General features: G+C 44.2%; 1 protein-coding gene across 1 annotated transcript in view; it reads left to right on the forward strand.

Annotated features, from left to right (window-relative positions):
• The first annotated feature begins 553 nt into the window (after positions 1-553).
• Positions 554-21,217, forward strand: part of LOC140721363 (uncharacterized) — a 41,170-nt gene continuing 20,506 nt past the window's right edge. The window contains exons 1-3 of the mRNA XM_073036202.1: positions 554-606; positions 6,295-6,525; positions 13,465-13,695. Of these exons, the coding sequence (XP_072892303.1) occupies positions 6,312-6,525; positions 13,465-13,695 (445 nt within the window). The 5' untranslated portion in view covers positions 554-606; positions 6,295-6,311. The remainder of the gene's footprint in view (positions 607-6,294; positions 6,526-13,464; positions 13,696-21,217) is intronic.

Genomic DNA, 21,217 nt, shown 5'->3' on the forward strand with positions numbered 1-21,217 from the left:
CACCTATCAAATGTTATGGGGAGCAGGCCAGGGAGTGGGATTGAGGAGGGGTAAAAAAGGATCAGACATGGGTAAATGGCGGAGCAGATTTGATGGGTCAAAAGGCCTAATTCTACTCCTACGTTTTATGGTCTTACAGTCTTAATTCTCGTTAGGTGGCCCAACATCCCCTCGTGTGTTTTTGTTTGATCAAAACTTCTGGAGTTTAACTTTTCCTTCCTGACTATTTCTGACCAGATTTATTCCAGTTGAGTGTGAATACATATAGCAGAACGTGTTTGGTATAATATCAGAAGAAAGACAGCTCCCTGTACCTGAACAGGTAGGGAACGTTTGAACTGAAACTCTACCTACTCCAGGCAGTCCCGTTTACACACGGGGCGGAGCTCAGATCCTCCCAGAACCCGGGCTGGATCAAATCCGCAGCCTGGGACTCGCTGAGTTAAACATAGAAACTCCGCCCCACTGGTTGCGATGAAAGAAAAAGAAGACAACTGCACGGAAATCCGGACAGAATGCAGGTGCAGGACCATTGTCGCTCACCCGGGATGTCAGACAGTGATTTCCCGAGACCACACTGAACACCGTCCGGTTACAATATCAGAGGTAAGTGTTGTCTCTGATTCTGTACAATTATTCAGCGTTTACAGCGAGGCTCAGCTTTGGGTCGGGATCGGGAGAGAATTTCGTGGGAGCAGGGAGTCCTGACACGTTCATGTTAACGAGTCAATTACTGTCCAAATGGATTAAGAGAAACGAGAGTGGTTGTTACTGAGTGCGAGCAGAAAAAATCTTTCCCACTGGTAGTAACAGATGAAATATCCCACGGGGCAGTGACCCCGTCACCGATCTCTCTCAAACAAGAGAAAAGGGAAAATGCTGGAAATCTGAGCAACACACTCAAAATGCTGCAGGAACTCTACAGGCCAGGCAGCGTCTATGGGAAAGAGTTCAGTCGACGTTCGAGAGCCCAGTAATGTTCTTTACATTGTGCCTTTGGTTCTACTGCTCTTCCCTGTAGCAGAAAGGGTTAAATACAATATTAAACTTTCTACACACTTGAATGACAGTGTTTTGCCGAACCGGTTTGGATTTGATTTCAGCGGAGCGGCCGCTCCCTGTTCTGAGGAATGTTCTGACAGCTGGCACGCAGACCCTGAGCACCGAGTCTCACAGAACAACAAACCGCACCTTCCAAAGCAGTCAATCGTCTGCCCTCCTCCCCTTTCCATTCCAGTCCCGATGAAGTGACTCGGTCCGAAACGTCGACTGCTTACACCCATCAGTAAATGCTGCCTAACCTGCTGAGTTCCCCCAGCACTCTGTGTGTTGCCATGGTTACGTGAGATCCGTGAGGGGCAGTGGGCGAGGCTATTTGTAAGAAACGGTACACAATATTCACACTCTCAGAAAATCTTGGGGAATTGAGTTGAGAATAATTCAGCTTCTGATATTTATTTCGGATCTTTATTTCCAAACAACCAGTTGTCTCTGCATTAAATCAACGATCAAGGAGATATTTGTTTCTGAACCACTTCTGGCGGCTGTGCTTTCAGTGTTCCTACTGTTAGAATTATTTGTGGATGTGACTAAACACATTGATGAAGGAAGAGCAGTAGATGTAGTGTATATGGATTTCAGCAAGGCATTTGATAAGTTACGCCATACAAGGTTTATTGAGAAAGTAAGGATGTATGGGATACAAGGGGACATTGCCTTGGGGATCCAGAACTGGCTTCCCCACAGAAAAAAGAGACTGTTTGTAGCCGGGTCATATTCTGCATGGTGACCTGTGCTGTGCCTCAGGGATCAGTTCTGGGATTCTTACTCTTCGTGATTTTTATGATTGACCTGGATGAGGAAGTGGAGGGATGGGTTAGTAAGTTTGCTGATGACACAAATGTTAGCGGTGTTGTGAATAGCGTAGTGGTTTGTCAGAGGTTACAGCGGGACTTTGATAGGATGCAAAACTGGGCTGAGAAGTGGCAGTTGGAGTTCAACCCAGATAAGCGTGAAGTAGTTCATTTTGGTAGGTCAAATATGATAGCTGAATATAGTATTAATGGTAAGATTCTTGGCAGCGTGGAGAATCAGAGGGATCTGGGGTCCGAGTCCAAGAGACGCTCAAAGCAGCTGCGCAGGTTGACTCTTTGGTTAAGAAAGCATACGGTGTATTGGCCTTCATCAATCGTGGAAACGAATTTAGCTGCCAAGAGGAAATGTTGCAGCTATATAGTACCCTGTGCTCAGTTCCGGTCGCCATACAACAGGAAGGATATGGAAACCATAGGAAGGGTGAAGAGGAGATCTTCAAGGATGTTGCCTGGATTGAGGAGAATGCCTCATGAAAACAGGTTGAGTGAACTCGGCCTTTCCTTCTTGGAGCGACGGAGGATGAGATTTGAACTGATAGAGGTGTATAAGATGATGAGAGGCATTGATCGTGTGGATAGTCAGAGGCATTTCCCCAGGGCTGAATGGCTGCCACGAGAGAGCACACGTTTATGGTGCCGCGGAGTAGGTACAGAGGAAATGTCAGGGGTAAGTTCTTACCCTTATCAGTGTCAATGAGCACAGGGATCTTGGAGTTCTTTTTACGCAAAAAGTGGTGAGTGGTGGAATGGGCAGCCAGCAACGATGGTGAAGGCGGATACGATAGGCTGTTTTAAGATACTCCTGGACAGGTACATGGAGTTTAGAAAAATAGAGGTCTATGTGTAACCCTGGTAATTTCTAAGATAGGGATATGTTCGGCACAACGTTGTTTACTGAAGGGCCTGTATTGTGCTGTAGGTTTTCTATGTTCCATGTTTTTCTATGTTAACTTTTTGCACGATTGACATTTTCCACAGGTTAAGTAAAGTTTAAGAATAACTCTTGAACAATGGCACCTGTTTCAAAGTAAGGGTGCGAGATCTGTACAGCAAACATCTGTTCCGTTACTAGAATGTCTGATTTCAGATGAGTACATGTATTGTTCCTGTGTTGAGAGCAGATGGACGTGAAATGGAAGGAATGGTTTTGAGGGCAGCGTTGATGGTGGAAGAAGGTAAGCCCCTTTCTTTGAAAAAGGTGGACATTTCCTTCGTTCTGGAATGAAAAGCCTCACCCTGAGAGTATATACGGCGCAAAAGGGGGAGAAGAGAGAAGGGGGTGGCGCTTTTACAAGAGAGAGAAGAGGTTTGAAAGTCAGTGGGTTTAAAATAGACATTAATAGATAAGCTGCCTCCAGAGATGGAGACAGAAAGATCGAGAAGGGGGAGGGTGTTGTCCGAAATAGACGAGGTAAATTAGAAGGGCCGAGATGGCCTGTTTCCGTGCTGTAATAGTTATTGTTAAAAAGAAATGAGGGCAGGTTAAAGTTGGAGTCAAAGTTGCTGAAGTTGACGAACTTAGCTTGGGTGCAGGAAGCAGCACCAAAGCGGTCGTCGGTGCAACTTAAGAAAAGTTGGGGGGTGTCACATGTGTATTGAATGGAATTGAATTGTCTTTATTATTTGCGAGGAGTGAAACGGTTTACGTTACTTCTCAGCCCAAATGTCAACATAACATGGAAATACTGTTTTGTCAGTATGAATTAATCAATCTGATGGCCTGGTGGAAGAAGCTGTCACGGAGCCTGTTGGTTCTGGCTTTTATGCTGTGGTACTGCTTCCCGGGATCGTAGCATCTGGAGCAGTTTGTGGCTGAGGTGACTTGGGTCTCCAGTGATCCTTCGCACCCTTTTTACACACCTCTCTGTAAATGTTCTGACTAGTGGGAGGTTCATATCTACAAATGCGCTGGCTGTCCGCGCCACTCTCTGCAGGGTCCTGCGATTAAGGGAGGCAGTGATGCAGACAGCAAGGATGCCCTCAATTTTGCCCCTGTAGAAAGTTCTTAGGATTTGTGTGCCCATACCAAACTTCATCAACTGTCTGAGATGAAAGAGGCGCTGTTGTGCCTTCTTCACCACACTACCGGTATGTACAGACCACGTGAGATCCTCAGTTATGCGATGCCAAGGATCTTAAAGCTGTTCATCCTCTCAGCCCCAGATCCACTGATTTCATTAGGGGTTAGCCTGTCCCCATTCCCACTGTAGTCCATAACCAGCTCCTTTGTTTTTTGTGATATTGAGGGAGAGGTTGTTTTCTGGACACCACTGTGTCAGGGTAAGGTTTGGAACATACACAAAGAGGCAGGCGTAGTTAGGACCTATGCGAGTACTCATGACTACACCGTATTTTTTTTTTTTTTTGAAAAAAGTGGGAGGAACTAAAGGAGAGATTCCGACGGAGGGTATTGGAGGTGAACTGGTTGGGTCTTGAGTCCAAAAAGTAATGGATCACTTTGAACCCTTCCTGGTAGGGGCGGGGCAGGGGGTGGTGGCTGAGGTGTAAATGGACTGGATATCCACGGTGAAAATAAGATGCTGGTGGTCAGGGTATATGAACTCGTTGAAAGGATCAAGAGCGTGTGAAGTGTCAAAAATGTTTGTAGGAAGGGAGTGAACTAGGGGCGATAAAACAGAGTTAAGGTCTGCAGATATGTGTTCAGTGGGGCAGAAACAAGCTGAAATAATACCTGGACAAGTAAGTTTACGGATCTTGACAAGGAGGTAGATACAGGAGATGTTGGTTGCGGGAACAATGAGGTTAGAGGCAGTGGATCGGAGATCCCCAGAGATAACCAGCTCGGTGATGACGCTGGCGAGAATAGGCTGGTACTTCTCCGTGGGGTCCTGCTCGAGGGGTAAGTAACAGGAGGTGTCTGAAAGTTCTCCATGAGCCTCAGCAAGGTCGAAGTCACAACGCCAGACTGCTACAGCCCCCACTTATCTCTGGTTGTGTTGTTGAGGGAGTGGAGAACAGACGTTTGGGTGGAGTGAGTTTGGAGTTGGAAAGAGGAGTGTTCGTCCAGATTTTTGACGGTTATGAATTCGCGTTCAGGCAGCCTTCAGGTTGGAAGTGCAAAACCTTATATTCCGTCGATGTCGGCTCCAAACTAATTGCATCTATTTCTCTAAATCTAGTAATGACCCCACCACCATTCCCCATACCTTTCCCCCCTCATTCCTCATTTTCATAGGTATCCCCCTTCTCCTGCCCTGTATCGCTCCAAACAACTACACAGCTCTTTACTTCACCCCTCCCGCTCCCGGCTACGCCTATCACCTCGTGTTTCTTCTTCCCTTCCTCCCGCCTTCTCACCTACTCCTCATGGTTTTATTTCTCCAGTCCTGCTTAACGATCTCTGTCCGAAATGTCGAATGTACTCTTTTCCACAGATGCTGCTTGGCTTCCTGAGTCATTCCATCACTTTGTGTCTGAAACGAGGATCAGCACGACATTCGTGCTCTTACCTTTCTTTCCTCCTGATTTACCGTATCTGGCAATTTCAGTCTTGAATGTTAAACGCTCTGGGCTAGCGAATTCCAAGGATACACAACAGAGAAGATATGCATACTAATCTGTATTTAATGGATCCCTTTATTCTCGATCTGAGCTTCTTTACTGCCTACCAGGAGGGAAATCATTCCCTCAGAATCCACGTTCAGTTTGTCTCGCTATTTCATATATAATATGCCAATTAATTAAGAAAGGATACATTGAAAGCAGTGCAAAAGGAATGTACCATGCTCATTCAACGAATGGAATCGTTATTCTATAATACATAGCTAAAGAAATAAGTCTTGTCTTTTATCTGGTTTGGAAAAATAATGGATGATCATATATATCTAATCGAACGTCTGTACAGGACCTTATATTGCCGTCCACCGCAGCTTGCCATCTAACCTGGAACACCGTGAGCAATCATTGCAAGGGCGAATAGCACATCTTGCTCCAAAATGTTGAGTAAATCCAATGGAGGCTTATTTAAAAAAATAACTACTGTAATATTGCGAGAAGTGTTTCAAATAAGCACTGTTAAAATACTGTTGAACTGCCGATATTTCAGGTTTTGAATTCTCAGTTTTTCATGCTTTGCATTTCTTTTTATGTTCTACTGTTGAGTAAGAGAATCTAATTCACAAGAAAAAACTCTCAGTGGAATTGATCAATGGCCATGCAACATGGATGATTGCGTTTTAAGGTACTAAATTGTCGAGTCCGTATAGTTCAGCCGTCGATTAATCATGGAAGCGGCTTATGTGAGATATCTGACAAAAACTAAACAAGAATACAACTGGGACTTCCGTTGTTTATTTGGGACTCTGCCACTTACTTAGGACAGGAGGGTTTTGTCAACCAGATTCTAATTAGCGTCAGTCACGTGCTATTTTGCTCATTAACCTGAATTTGCATTTTCCAGGTAGCAAAGCAACTGAAATGGGAGTAATATACGCATGTATCAAACCCCGCCCTGAAGGTTTGTCGGACGTTGAACGTGATGATGGCACAAAATCGAGTGACAGTGAACAAAGGCGTTTTCTGGATCTTGATCAATTCCAGGGAGACCCACGCGCAGGAGCCACTTCTCCTGAAGATATTGCGTTTGACAGAAATGTTTCGGAACCGCCTGGAAACGTTGAACAAGGAGCAGGTCAGTAGATTGCAAATAGTTGCACATGAAACATTGACTATCTTCTTAAAGGTAAATATCTGTCTAATCCTGCAAATGTTGAGAAAATAGAATAGTGTGTGATCCTGTTAATCAGATTACCAACCATCTGCTGAACCTTTTGTTACAAAGTGTATCAGGTAAAATAAATGAAGAGAGCCAGCGTGCATGCCATGCAATCCATTCCCTCTTCCTTCGTTCATACAGCCCGGTTCAACAGGTTTGCTTCAACAGGTTTGCGCCACAAAATATACTCAAATGACTAAGTAACCCCCTGACCAAATATCTTTGCATCTAGGAGGAGATTGAAAACATATGTTGTTGCGAGAAGGAAGGATTCAGCCCTTACAAAGCAGTCGGATTCGACCGCAGGCCACTGGCCCGGTGAGACATCACATTCTGCGCTATACTACTATGCCGCACAAAACTAAAATCCTAACATTTTTCGACATTCCCTATAGCGCCAATCCAGAAGTGCTGGCAACATCCTTTTAAATTTCCTCTGCACCCTTTCAATCATTTGGATATCTGTCCGGTAGGTCAGTGGCCAGAAATGTGCACATTAATCCAAATTAAGCCGCGCCAACAACTTAGTTTAACTCTAACATAGCATGCATATCCTCGAAGCAGTACATTGACCTATAAAGGGCAACGTGCTAAAAGCTCTGTTTATGACACTATATACCTGTGATTCCACTCTCAAGGAATTATGGATCTATTTTCCCAGATTCCTCTGTTCGACCACGCTTCTCAACGCCTTATAGATCGATGTGTCATTACTACCGAATTACGCTAGCAAAGTTCAACATCTCACTTTTGCTTTCACTGCATTAAAATCTATTCCCCAGTTTAGAGTTTATCTTTTCTGGTAAATTCCTTCTTCATCCTGCCAGACTGGTTGCATTCTCCCTAGTGGGTGGGAGGTGGAATTGCACTCGTTCTCCCGTATATGGCGTAATTGTCATGGTGTGAAGTGTTTGCAGAGATGAAGGTGCCGTTCCTGGATTGCGGCAGCTCGCTCCTGAAAAATGCGGGATCCCGAGGGATTCGTTGATCAGTGACATGGTGAAGGAAGGAGGCAGCACAGGACCCAGGGAGAGTGTGGGTATGGTGAATGAGACATCATCCAACCCCTGCAGGATGGTGTCCGAGGAGATGACTTTATCGATTTGGAGATGGCAAGTCTAATAGAAGGTGGCATGAGGCACCCTGCATAGAATAAAGATGTCTCTAACCCTTCATGACTTGTACACTGGGAAGGTACTGATAGAGCTGCGTCAGAAGTACATCTGAGACCTCCCGCAAGCACTGGCTGCTCCAGGGTTACCATCGCAGGATTCTGGTCCTGATCTGTTTGGGAAAAGGAATAGACCGAGCAGAGTACATGAGTTTACAGCCGGTGTTATTAACCAGAGTCCATAGACCACACAGATAATAGAAACATACCAAACTTACAGCACTATACAGGCCCTTCGGCCCTCAAAGCTGTGCCGAAACTTTCCCTACCATAGAGTTACCCAGGTTTACCCATAGACCTCAACTTTTCGAAGTCTCATGTAGCCATCCAGCAGTCTCTTAAAATACACTATCATTTCCGCATCCATCGCCGCTGCCGGCTGCCCATTCCACGTACTCACCGCTCTCTGCATAAAAAAAACAAATCCCTGACGTCACCACTGTACCTCTTTCTAAGCAGCTTAAAACTATGCACTCTCTTGCTAGCCATTTTGGCCCTGGGTAAAAGCCTCTGACTATGCACACGATCAATTTTCTTGTACACCTCTGTCACGTCACCTCTCATCCTCCGTCGCTCCAAGGAGAAAAGGCCGAGTTCACTCAACCTATTCTCATAAGGCATGCTCCCCAATCCAGACAACATCGTTAGAAATCTCCTCTGCACCCTTTCAATGGGTTCCACATCCTTCCTGTAGTGAGGCGACCAGAACTGATCACAGGACTCGCAAGTGGGGTCTGACCAGGGTCGTATATAGCTGCAACATTACCTCATAGCTCTTAAAATATTGATGAAGGCCAATGCATCGTATGCCTTCTTAACCACAGAGTCAGCCTGCGTAGGAGGTGTAAGTGTCCTACGGATACTGACCCCAAGATCCTTCTGATACTCCACACTACCAAGAGTCTTACCACTAATGAATGTTCTTCCATCATATTTGCCCTACTAAAATGAACCACCTCACACTAATCCTGGCGGAACTCCATCTGCCCAGTTTTTCATCCTATCATTGTCCCGTTTAAAACTTTGACAGCCCTCCAAAGTATCAACAACACCCCCAAACTTTGTGCCATTAGAACATTTACTAACCCATCCCTCCACTTCCTCACCCAGGTCATCGATAAAATTCCCAAAGAGTAGGGGTTCCAGAACAGATCACTGAGGCACACCACTGGTCAGCGGCTTCCATGCAGAATATGACCCGTCTACAACCACTCTTTGCCTTCTCTGGGAAAGCCAGTTCTGGATCCACAAAGCAATGTGCCCGTGGATTCCATTCCTCCTCTTTTGCAATCAGCATTGCATGGGGTATCTTAACAAATGCCCTGCTAAAATCAATAAACACTGCACCTACGGCTCTACCTTCATCAATGTGTTTAGTCATATCTTCAAAAAATTCAATCAGGCTCGTAAGGTACGACGTGCATTTGACAAAGCCGTGCTGACTATTCCCAATCATATTATGCCTCTCCAAACGTACATAAATCCTGCCGTTCAGGATTTTCTCCATCAACTTACCAACCACCGAAGTAAGGCTCACTGGTCTATAATTTCCTGGGCTATCCTTACTCACCTTTTTGAAACGGGGAGCAACATCTGTAATCCTCCAACGCTGCGGAACCTCTCCCGTCCTCATTGATGATGCAAAGAGCATTGCCAGAGGCTCAGCTATCTCCTCCTTCGCAGTCCACAGTAGCCTATGGGGGATCCTGTCGCGTTCCGTTGACCTATCCAACTTGTTGGTTTTCAAAAGTCCCAGCACATCCGATTCCTCAATACCCACAAGCTCAAGCTTTTCAGTTCGCTGCAAATTATCCCTCCATTTGCCAAGATCCTTTTCCATAGCAAATACTGAAGCAAAGTATTTATGAAATACCTCTGCTATTTCCTCCGATTCCATACACACCTTTCCACTCTCACACTTATCCTCTTGCTCTTGAAGTACTTGTAGAATGCTTTGGGGTTTTCTTTAGATCTGCCCGCTAGGGCCTTCTCATGGCCCCTTCTGCATCTCTAATTTCATTCTTAAGCTCCTTCCTGCTAGCCTTATAGATTCCTATCAGTGCCCAGTTTTTTGAAACTTTAGTAAGCTCTTCTTTTCTTCTTGACTAGATCTACAACAGCCTTTGTACACCACGGTTCCTGTAACCTCCCCTTTCCATGTCTGATTGGAACTTACCTACTCAGAACCCCACGCAAATATCCTGTGAACATTTGCCACATTTCTTCCGTACGTATCGCTGAGACCATCTTTTTCCAGTTTATTCTTCCAAGTTCCTGCCTGATAACCTCATATTTCCATTGACTCCAATTACACGTTTCCCTAACTTGGCTTTTGCTGTCCCTCTCCAGTGCTATGGTAAAGGAGTTGGAATTGTGATCACTATCTCCAAAATGCTCTCACATTGAGAGACCTGACACCTGACCAGGTTCATTTCCCAATACCAGATCAAGTACAGCTTCTCCTCTTGTAGGTTTGTCTACATATTGTGTCCAGAAACCTTCCAGAATACACCTAACAAACTCCACTCCATCTAAACCCCTCACTCTAGGGAGATGCCAATCAATATTTGGGAAATTAAAATCTTACACTTCAACAACCCTGTTATTATTACTCCTTTCCAGAATCTCTCTCCCTATCTGCTCCTCGATGTCCCTGTTACTGTTGGGTGGTCTATACAAAACACCCAGTAGAGTTATTGACCCCTTCCTGTTCCTAACGTCCACCCACAGAGACGCCGTAGACAAACCCTCCATGACGTCCTCCTTTTCTGCAGCCATGACACTATCTCTGATCAACAGTGCCATGCCACAACCTCTTTTACCTCCCACCCTGTCCTCTCTGAAGCATCTAAAGCCTGGCACTTGGAATAGCCATTCCTGCCCTTGCACCATCCAGGTCTCTGTAATGGCCACAACATCATAGCTCCAAATGCTGTTCCACGCTCTAGGCTCAACCGCTTTATTCATAACTAGACAACCGGGTGACCCGTTGGGGCATCTTTTGAAGGAATGGTACTGCAGTCTGATGTTACCATAATGAACATCAAATTTTCTTGAATGCTACTGCTATGGTTTTGCTTTGGAAATTAAGGAAGTAAAGCTCAGTTTATGAAAGAAGAAAGACGCGTAGCAAGACAAATATATCTCCTCCTCGTTTAACGAAGGACACTTTAGATGACAACATTTCTGCTTGATATTCCACACTTCAAGAATACGCTTTCATTTATTTTCCACCGGCTTAAAGCCACATACAGCTGACCATGCTGGAATGGCGGTTTCTCTCGATAAATCAACACATAGTTTGGCCTTGCGTCTTACGTATAGTCATAGTACTGCATGACTGTATCGGGAACTGTATCCGCTGTAGAGGAAAATCTTCCCCTTTTGATAACCTGAGAGTAATTCTTTGGATCATGACAATGCCAGTTTTGAACGCACCAGTGTTTATCTTTGCTACGAAGAGATTGTCGTGCAGTTCTTCCACCATCATTCGCGTTCCATTGCAAAGCCTTGGTGGATCCAATTTCCTCGGAGTAGAATTACAGGGTTGAAGGAGCGGAGAGAGAAACAGAAAGTAAATGACATCTACTGTTACTACTTTGTCCAACCTGCTTGTTATTCCCTCAAAGAACTCTAACAGATTTGTCAGGCAAGATTTCCCTACACAGAAATCATGCTGACTTCCATCTGCAGTATCTCACCATAAGTCTGCAGGTACACCGTAGCTTCATCCTTCATCATCAACTCCAATTAACTCACAAAATTTTGAAAGTGATAGATAAGATAGAAATAGGAAAGTAGTTTCCATTTGTCGGTGAGTCTACAACTACGGGACATTGCCTCAAGATTCAGGGGAGAAGATTTAGGACGGAGATAAGGAGAAACTGTTTTGTCCAGAGAGTGATGATACTGTGGAATATTCTGACCGGGGAAACAGTTCAGGCTTTTTTACTAAATATATTTAAGACACAGTTAGGTAGGTTTTTATATAGTAGGGGATTTGAGGGTTATAGGGAAAATACAGTTAGATTAAGCTAAGTTTGCGCATAGATCTTATTGTGTAGCGGGGAAGGCTCCCATTTCTTGTATTTTTATTATGTTAATAATTTCGCAACCACAGAGGTTAGGATAGCTGGCCTATTCTTTTTTTTTTAAATTTTGACTACGTACCTTCTTAAAGAGTGGAGAGAAATTTGCACCCACATGGACACATCCTCCACTCTCATACCTCTGCTATTTATTTTATTGCATTGCGACGCAGATACCTATGAGTAATGCTTCTCCATGTCAAATTGCAACACACAATTTAAGATATCCTTTCCCACAACCGGTTGCAGCCTACAGGATCGTGGAACAAAAGCTGTTATGATGATACGAGTGGGGTAATATTAAAGGATGGTAAACTGCAGCAATGTAGGCATACTTATCGCGAAAGACATGACACAGTATCGGGCTTCATGTTACAGACGTGACTGAATACTGCGATCAAATCTATTTCAGCTGTCAGCTTTCTGGTATCAAGGTATTGGGAATGTAAAACACACAATGAACTTCATCGGGGGAAATGTATTGTTAGCCGAAGCAGCTCGAGTGCTTGCCAGTACCTGAATAATGTTTCTCATCGAAGACTTAGAATAACCAATTATTTTAATGCTTGAGGCTTCCAGTTTTCGTTTCTGGAAAGGTTATTTCTAATTTCTCCAAAATCTCTGCAGCTACCTCCTTCAGAACACTACTGTTCAATTCCATAGTGAGACAAATATCGTCCGCCACGTTGTCCCCCCTTATTAACTCTTTACCACAATTTCTCACTGATAGAGTATCCACTCTCCACACTCTTTACATATCTGTAACGACCTCGTTAAGATTTCTGCTGCTATGCTGAAAGTGTTACAGCTTAGCAGTTCTGTAAGAAAAGTCTCTTCTCCTTTCAGCCTCTTTGTGATTGAGCTAGAATAGGGGGTCTGTTATTCATCTTAGGGTTGTTGTGTCTGCCAATCAGGATGATGGAATCGGGAGAAAGTTCCAGTGAATATCTGTCGGAGAGGATATTTAGACGGCCACTGGTGCAGCTCGCTCGGGTTGTTTTTTTTTTTGCAGGGGCTGGGAAAACACGGGAGGGATAAAGGCTAAGGATGCTGTCCTTTTACACAAGGTGTTTTGTGCAGATGAATGGTTTCAAGGAGGAAGGACCAATAATTCCTTGGGGGAGCCCGTTTGTTTGAGATGGAGTTCCAGGAAAAAAACCAAACTACTGTAACATTGAGAAAAGTCTTTCAAATAAGTACTGTGGAAAATACGTTTCAACCGCCGATATTTCAGTTTTTGAATTTTTAGTTTTTCATTCTTCGCATTTTTCCCTATTTTGGCATTCTACTTTTAAATAAGAAAATCTGATTCACAAGTAAAAACGCTCAATGGAACTGTTAAATAGATCTGGGTGTTGGTTGAATTCGTTTTAAGGCACTGTATTGTGGAGTCCGTATAATTCGACCGTCGATTAATCATGGCAGCTGCTTAGTGAGACATCTTTTCTGACAAAAACAAATTAAGAAAATAATTGAGATTTCCTTTGTTTATTTAGGATTCTGCCACTGTTGCGACAGGAGGGTTTTGACAACCAGATTCTATTTAACGTCAGTCACGTGCTTCTTTGCTCATTAACCCTAATTTGCATTTTCCAGGCGGCAATGCAACTGAAATGGGAGGAATATACGCATACGTTAAAACCCAGCCTGAAGGCATGACGAATGCGGATGGTGATCATGCCACAAAATCGTGTGACAGTGAACAAGGACATGTTCTAGATCCTGGTCAATTCCAGGGAGATACACACGCAGGATCTACTTCTCGTGAAGATATTGCGTTCGACAGAACTGTTTCGGAACCGTCTGGAAACATTAAACATGGAGCAGGTCAGTACACTGCAAGTAGTTGCATATAAAACATTGAGTACCTTGCCAAAGATAGGTCTCTGACTAATTCTACAATTGTTAGAGAAAATAGAATCCTGTGTGACCCTATTAATCAGAGAATCAATCGTCCGCTCAACCTTTTGCTACAAAATGTATCAGGTAAAATAAATGAAGGGAGGCAGGGTGCATGCCATGCAATCCATTCCCTCTTCCTTCGTTCATACAGTCTGGTTCAACAGGTTTGCGCCACCAAATATAATGAAATGACTAAGTAACCCCAGACCAAATATCTTTGCATCTCGGAGGAGACTGGAAACATATGTTGTTGCGAGAAGGAAGGATTGAGTCCTTACAAAGCGGTCGGATTCGAACGCAGGCCACTGGCCCGGTGAGACATCACGTTCTGCGCTATACTACTATGCCGCACAAAACTAAAATCCTAACATTTTTCGACATTCCCTATAGCGCCAATCCAGAAGTGCTGGCAACATCCTTTTAAATTTCCTCTGCACTCTTTCAATCATTCGGATATCTGTCCGGTAGGTCAGTGGCCAGAAATGTGCACATTAATCCAAATTAAGCCGCGCCAACAACTTAGTTTAACTCTAACATAGCATGCATATCCTCGATGCAGTACATTGACCTATAAAGGGCAACGTGCTAAAAGCTCTGTTTATGACACTATATACCTGTGATGCCACTCTCAAGGAATTATGGATCTATTTTCCCAGATTCCTCTGTTCGACCACGCGTCTCAACGCCTTATAGATCGATGTGTCATTACTACCGAATTACGCTAGCAAAGTTCAACATCTCACTTTTGATTTCACTGCATTAAAATCTATTTCCCAGTTTACAGTTTATCTTTTCTGGTAAATTCCTTCTTCATCCTGCCAGACTGGTTACATCCTCCCTAGTGGGTGGCAGGTGGAATTGCACTCGTTCTCCCGTATATGGCGTAATTGTCATGGTGTGAAGTGTTTGCAAAGATGAATGTGCCGTTCCTGGATTGCGGCAGCTCGCGCCTGAAAAATGCGGGATCCCGAGGGATTCGTTGATCAGTGACATGGTGAAGGAAGGAGACAGCACAGGACCCAGGGAGAGTGTGGGTATGGTGAATGAGACATCATCCAACCCCTGCAGGATGGTGTCCGAGGAGATGACTTTATCGATTTGGAGATGGCAAGTCTAATAGAAGGTGGCATGAGGCACCCTGCATAGAATAAAGATGTCTCTAACCCTTCATGACTTGTACACTGGGAAGGTACTGATAGAGCTGCGTCAGAAGTACAGTATGTGCGGTTGGGAGACTGTAGGTCTGACACGGTGGTAAGCAGCACAGGGACGCCGCAGGGAACCGTACTCTCTCCGGTCCTGTTCACCCTGTACACATCAGACTTCCAATATAACTCGGAGTCCTGCCATGTGCAGAAGTTCGCTGATGACACGGCCATAGTGGAGTGTGTCAGGAATGGACAGGAGGAGTATAGGAAACTGATACAGGACTTTGTGACATGGTGCAACTCAAACTACCTGCGTCTCAATATCACCAAGACCAAGGAGATGGTGGTGGACTTTAGGAGATCTAGGCCTCATATGAAGCCAGTGATCAGTAATGGAGAATGTGTGGAGCAGGTTAAGACCTACAAGTATCTGGGAGTACAGTTAGACGAGAAGCTAGACTGGACTGCCAACACAGATGCCTTGTGCAGGAAGGCACAGAGTCGAATGTACTTCCTAAGAAGGTTGGCGTCATTCAATGTCTGTAGTGAGATGCTGAAGATGTTCTATAGGTCAGTTGTGGAAAGCGCCCTCTTCTTTGTGGTGGCGTTTTGGGGAGGAAGCATTAAGAAGAGGGACGCCTCACGTCTTAATAAGCTGGTAAGGAAGGCGGGCTCTGTCGTGGGCAAAGTACTGGAGAGTTTAACATCGGTAGCTGAGCGAAGGGCGCTGAGTAGGCTACGGTCAATTATGGATAACTCTGAACATCCTCTACATAGCACCATCCAGAGACAGAGAAGCAGTTTCAGCGACAGGTTACTATCGATGCAATGCTCCTCAGACAGGATGAAGAGGTCAATACTCCCCAATGCCATTAGGCTTTACAATTCTACCGCCAGGACTTAGAACTTTTTAAAAGCTATTATTAATGCTTTTTGAGATAGTGATTTAGATGCATATCATATTTTTTTTACTGAGTTAAGTATTGTATGTAATTAGTTTTGCTACAACAAGTGTATGGGACATTGGAAAAAAGTTGAATTTCCCCATGGGGATGAATAAAGTATCTATCTATCTATCTATCTATCTATCTATCTATCTATCTATCTATCTATCTATCTATCTATCTATCTATCTATCTATCTATCTATCTATCTGAGACCTCCCGCAAGCACTGGCTGCTCCAGGGTTACCATCGCAGGATTCTGGTCATGATCTGTTTGGGAAAAGGAATAGACCGAGCAGAGTACATGAGTTTAGAGCCGGTGTTATTGACCAGAGTCCATAGACCACTCAGATTCTAGAAACATACAAAACCTACAGCACTATACAGGCCCTTCGGCCCGCAAAGCTGTGCCGAACCTGTCCCTACCATAGAGTTACCCAGGCTTACCCATAGACCTCAACTTTACGAAGTCTCATGTAGCCATCCAGCAGTCTCTTAAAATACCCTGTCGTTTCCGCATCCATCACCGTCACCGGCAGCCCATTCCACGTACTCACCACTCTCTGCAAGAAAACAAATCCCTGACATCACCTCTGTATCTCTTTCTAAGCACCTTAATACTATGCACTCTCTTGCCAGCCATTTTGTCCCTGGGTAAAAGACTCTGACTATGCACACGATCAATTTTCTTGTACACCTCTGTCACGTCACCTCTCATCCTCCGTCGCTCCAAGGAGAAAAAGCCGAGTTCACTCAACCAATTTTCATAAGGCATGCTCCCCAATCCAGACAACATCGTTGTAAATCTCCTCGGCACCCCTTCAATGGTTTCCTCATCCTTCCTGTAGTGAGGCGACCAGAACTGATCACAGGACTCGCAAGTGGGGTCTGACCAGGGTCGTATATAGCTGCAACATTACCTCTCAGACCTTAAACTCAATCCCACGAATGATGAAGGCCAATGCATCGTATGCCTTCTTAACCACAGTGCCAGCCTGCGTATGAGGTGCAAGTGTCCTACGGACACTGACCCCAAGATCCCTCGGATACTCCACACTGCCAAGTGTCTTACCACTAATGCCATGTTCTTCCATCATATTTACCCTTCCAAAATGAACCACCTCACACTTATCTTGGTTGAACTCCATCTGCCCAGTTTTTTATCCTATCAATGTTCCGTTTAAAACTTTGACAGCCCTCCACAGTATCAATAACACCCCCAACCTTTGTGCCATTAGAACATTTACTAACCCATCCCTCCACTTCCTCATCCAGGTCATCTATAAAATTCCCAAAGAGTAGGGGTTCCAGAACAGATCATTGAGGCACACCACTGGTCAGCGGCTTCCATGCAGAATATGACCCGTCTACAACCACTCTTTGCCTTCTCTGGGAAAGCCAGTTCTGGATCCACAAAGCAATGTGCCCATGGATTCCATGCCTCCTCTTTCGCAATCAGCCTTGCATGGGGTATCTTAACAAATGCCTTGCTAAAATCAATAAACACTACACCTACGGCTCTACCTTCATCAATGTGTTTAGTCATATCTTCAAAAAATTCAATCAGGCTCGTAAGGTATGACGTGCATTTGACAAAGCCGTCTGAATATTCCCAATCATATTATGCCTCTCCAAACGTACATAAATCCTGCCGTTCAGGATTTTCTCTATCAACTTACCAACCACCGAAGTAAGGCTCACTGGTCTATAATTTCCTGTGCTATCCTTACTCACCTTCTTGAAACGGGGAGCAACATCTGTAACCCTCCAATCCTGCGGAACCTCTCCCGTCCTCATTGATGATGCAAAGATCATTGCCAGAGGCTCAGCTATGTCCTCCCTCGCAGTCCACAGTAGCCTATGGGGGATCCTGTCGCGTTCCGTTGACCTATCCAACTTGTCGCTTTTCAAAAGTCCCAGCACATCCGATTCCTCAATACCCACAAGCTCAAGCTTTTCAGTTGGCTGCAAATTATCCCTCCATTTGCCAAGATCCTTTTCCATAGCGAATACTGAAGCGAAGTATTCATGAAATACCTCTGCTATTTCCTCCGATTCCATACACACCTTTCCACTCTCACACTTATCCTCTTGCTCTTGAAGTACTTGTAGAATTCTTTGTGGTTTTCTATAATCCTGCCCGCTAGGGCCTTCTCATGGCCCCTTCTGCATCTCTAATTTCATTCTTAAGCTCCTTCCTGCTAGCTCTATAGATTCCTATCAGTGCCTAGTTTCTTGAACCTTTTGTAAGCTCTTCTTTTCTTCTTGACTAGATCTACAACAGCCTTTGTACACCACGGTTCCTGTAACCTCCCCTTTCCATGTCTGATTGGAACTTACCTAGTCAGAACCCCACGCAAATATCCTGTGAACATTTGCCACATTACTTCCGTACGTATCGCTGAGACCATCTTTTTCCAGTTTATTCTTCCAAGTTCCTGCCTGATAACCTCATATTTCCATTGACTCCAATTACACGTTTCCCTAACTTGGCTTTTGCTGTCCCTCTCCAGTGCTATCGTAAAGGAGTTGGAATTGTGATCACTATCTCCAAAATGCTCGCCCGTTGAGAGACCTGACACCTGACCAGGTTCATTTCCCAATACCAGATCACGTACAGCTTCTCCTCCTGTAGGCTTATCTACATATTGTGTCACGAAACCTTCCTGAATACACCTAACAAACTCCACTCCATCTAAACCCCTCACTCTAGGGAGATGCCAATCAATATTTGGGAAATTACAATCTTACACTTCAACAACCCTGTTATTATTACTCCTTCCCAGAATTTGTCTCCTTATCTGCTCCTCGGTGGCCCTGTTACTGTTGGGCGGTCTATTCAACACACCCAGTAGAGTTATTGACCCCTCCCTATTCCTAACATCAACCCGCAGAGACTCTGTAGACAACCCCTCCATGACTTCCTCCTTTTCAGCAGCCATGACACTATCTCTGATCAACAGTGCCATGCCACAACCTCTTTTACCTCCCACCCTATCCTCTCTGAAGCATCTAAAGCCTGGCACTTGGAATAGCCATTCCTGCCCTTGCACCATCCAAGTCTCTGTAATGGCCACAACATCATAGCTCCAAGTGCTGTTCCACGCTCTAAGCTCAACCGCTTTATTCATAACTAGACAACCGGGTGACCCGTTGGGGCACCTTTTGAAGGAAAGGTACTGCAGTCTGATGTTACCATGATGAACATCACATTTTCTTGAATGCTATTGCTATGGTTTTGCTTTGGAAATTAAAGAAGTAAAGCTCAGTTTATGAAAGAAGAAAGACGCGTAGCAAGACAAATATAGCTCCTCCTCGTTTAACGAAGGACACTTTAGATGACAACATTTCTGCTTGATATTCCACCCTTCAAGAATACGCTTTCATTTATTTTCCCCCGGCTTAAAGCCACATACAGCTGACCATGCTGGAATGGCGGTTTCTCTCGATAAATCAACACATAGTTTGGCCTTGCGTCTTACGTATAGTCATAGTACTGCATGACTGTATCGGGAACTGTATCCGCTGCAGAGGAAAATCTTCCCCTTTTGATAACCTGAGAGTAATTCTTTGGATCATGACAATGCCAGTTTTGAACGCACCAGTGTTTATCTTTGCTACGAAGAGATTGTCGTGCAGTTCCTCCACCATCATTCGCGTTCCATTGCAAAGCCTTGGTGGATCCAATTTCCTCGGAGTAGAATTACAGGGTTGAAGGAGCGGAGAGAGAAACAGAAAGTAAATGACATCTACTGTTACTACTTTGTCCAACCTGCTTGTTATTCCCTCAAAGAACTCTAACAGATTTGTCAGGCAAGATTTCCCTACACAGAAATCATGCTGACTACCATCTGCAGTATCTCACCATAAGTCTGCAGGTACACCGTAGCTTCATTCTTCATCATCAACTCCAATTAACTCACAAAACTTTGAAAGTGATAGATAAGATAGAAGTAGGAAAGTAGTTTCCATTTGTCGGTGAGTCTACAACTACGGGACATTGCCTCAAGATTCAGGGGAGAAGATTTAGGACGGAGATAAGGAGAAACTGTTTTGTCCAGAGAGTGATGATTCTGTGGAATTCTCTGACCGGGGAAACAGTTCAGACTTTTTTACTAAATATATTTAAGATACAGTTAGGTAGGTTTTTACATAGTAGGGGATTTGAGGGTTATAGGGAAAATGCAGTTAGATTAAGCTAAGTTTGCGGATAGATCTTATTGTGTAGCGGGGAAGGCTCGGTGGGCCGGATGGCCTACTTTTGCTCCCATTTCTTGTATTCTTATTATGTTAATAATTTCACAACCACAGAGGTTAGGATAGCTGGCCTATTCTTTTTTTTTTAAATTTTGACTACGTACCTTCTTAAAGAGTGGAGAGAAATTTGCACCCACATGGACACATCATCCACTCTCATACCTCTGCTATTCATTTTATTGCATTGCGACGCAGAACCTGTGAGTAATGCTTCTCCATGTCAAATTGCAACACACAATTTAAGATATCCTTTCCCACAACCGGTTGCAGCTGACAGGATCGTGGAACAAAAACTGTTATGATGATACGAGTGGGGTAATATTAAAGGAAGGAAAACTGCAGGAATCTAGGCATACTTATCGCGAAAGACATGACACAGTATCGGGCTTCATGTTACAGACGTGACTGAATACTGCGATCAAATCTATTGCAGCTGTCAGCTTTCTGGTATCAAGTTATTGGTAATGTAAAACGCACAATGAACTTCATCGGGGGAAATTTATTGTTAGGCGAAGCAGCTCAAGTGCTTGCCAGTACCTGAATAATGTTTCTCATCGACGAGTTAGAATAACCAATTATATTAATGCTTGAGGCTTCCAGTTTTCGTTTCTGGAAAGGTTATTTCTAATTTCTCCCAAATCTCTGCAGCTACCTCCTTCAGAACACTACTGTTCAATTCCATAGTGAGACAAATATCGTTCGCCACGTTGTCCCACATTATTAACTCTTTAGCACAATTTTTCACTGATAGGGTATCCACTCTCCACACTCTTTACATATCTGTAACGCCCTCGTTAAGATTTCAACTGCTATGCTGTAGGCGTATCATTTTAGCAGTTCTGTTAAAACAAAGTTTCTTCTGTTTTCAGCCTCTTTGTGATTTAGCTAAAATAGGGGGTCTTTTATTCAACTTAGGGTTTTTGTGTCTGCCAATCAGGATGATGGAATTGGGAGAAGTTTCCAGAGAACGTCTGTAGGAGAGGATATTGAGACGGCCACTGGTGTAGGTCGCTCGAGGTTTCTTTTTTGCAGGGGCTGGGAAAACACAAGAGGGATAAAGGCTAAGGATGCTGTCCTGTTACACAAGGTGCTTCGCGC

Source organism: Hemitrygon akajei, unplaced genomic scaffold, assembly GCF_048418815.1.
Source record: "Hemitrygon akajei unplaced genomic scaffold, sHemAka1.3 Scf000054, whole genome shotgun sequence".
Taxonomy (NCBI): Eukaryota; Metazoa; Chordata; class Chondrichthyes; order Myliobatiformes; family Dasyatidae; genus Hemitrygon; species Hemitrygon akajei.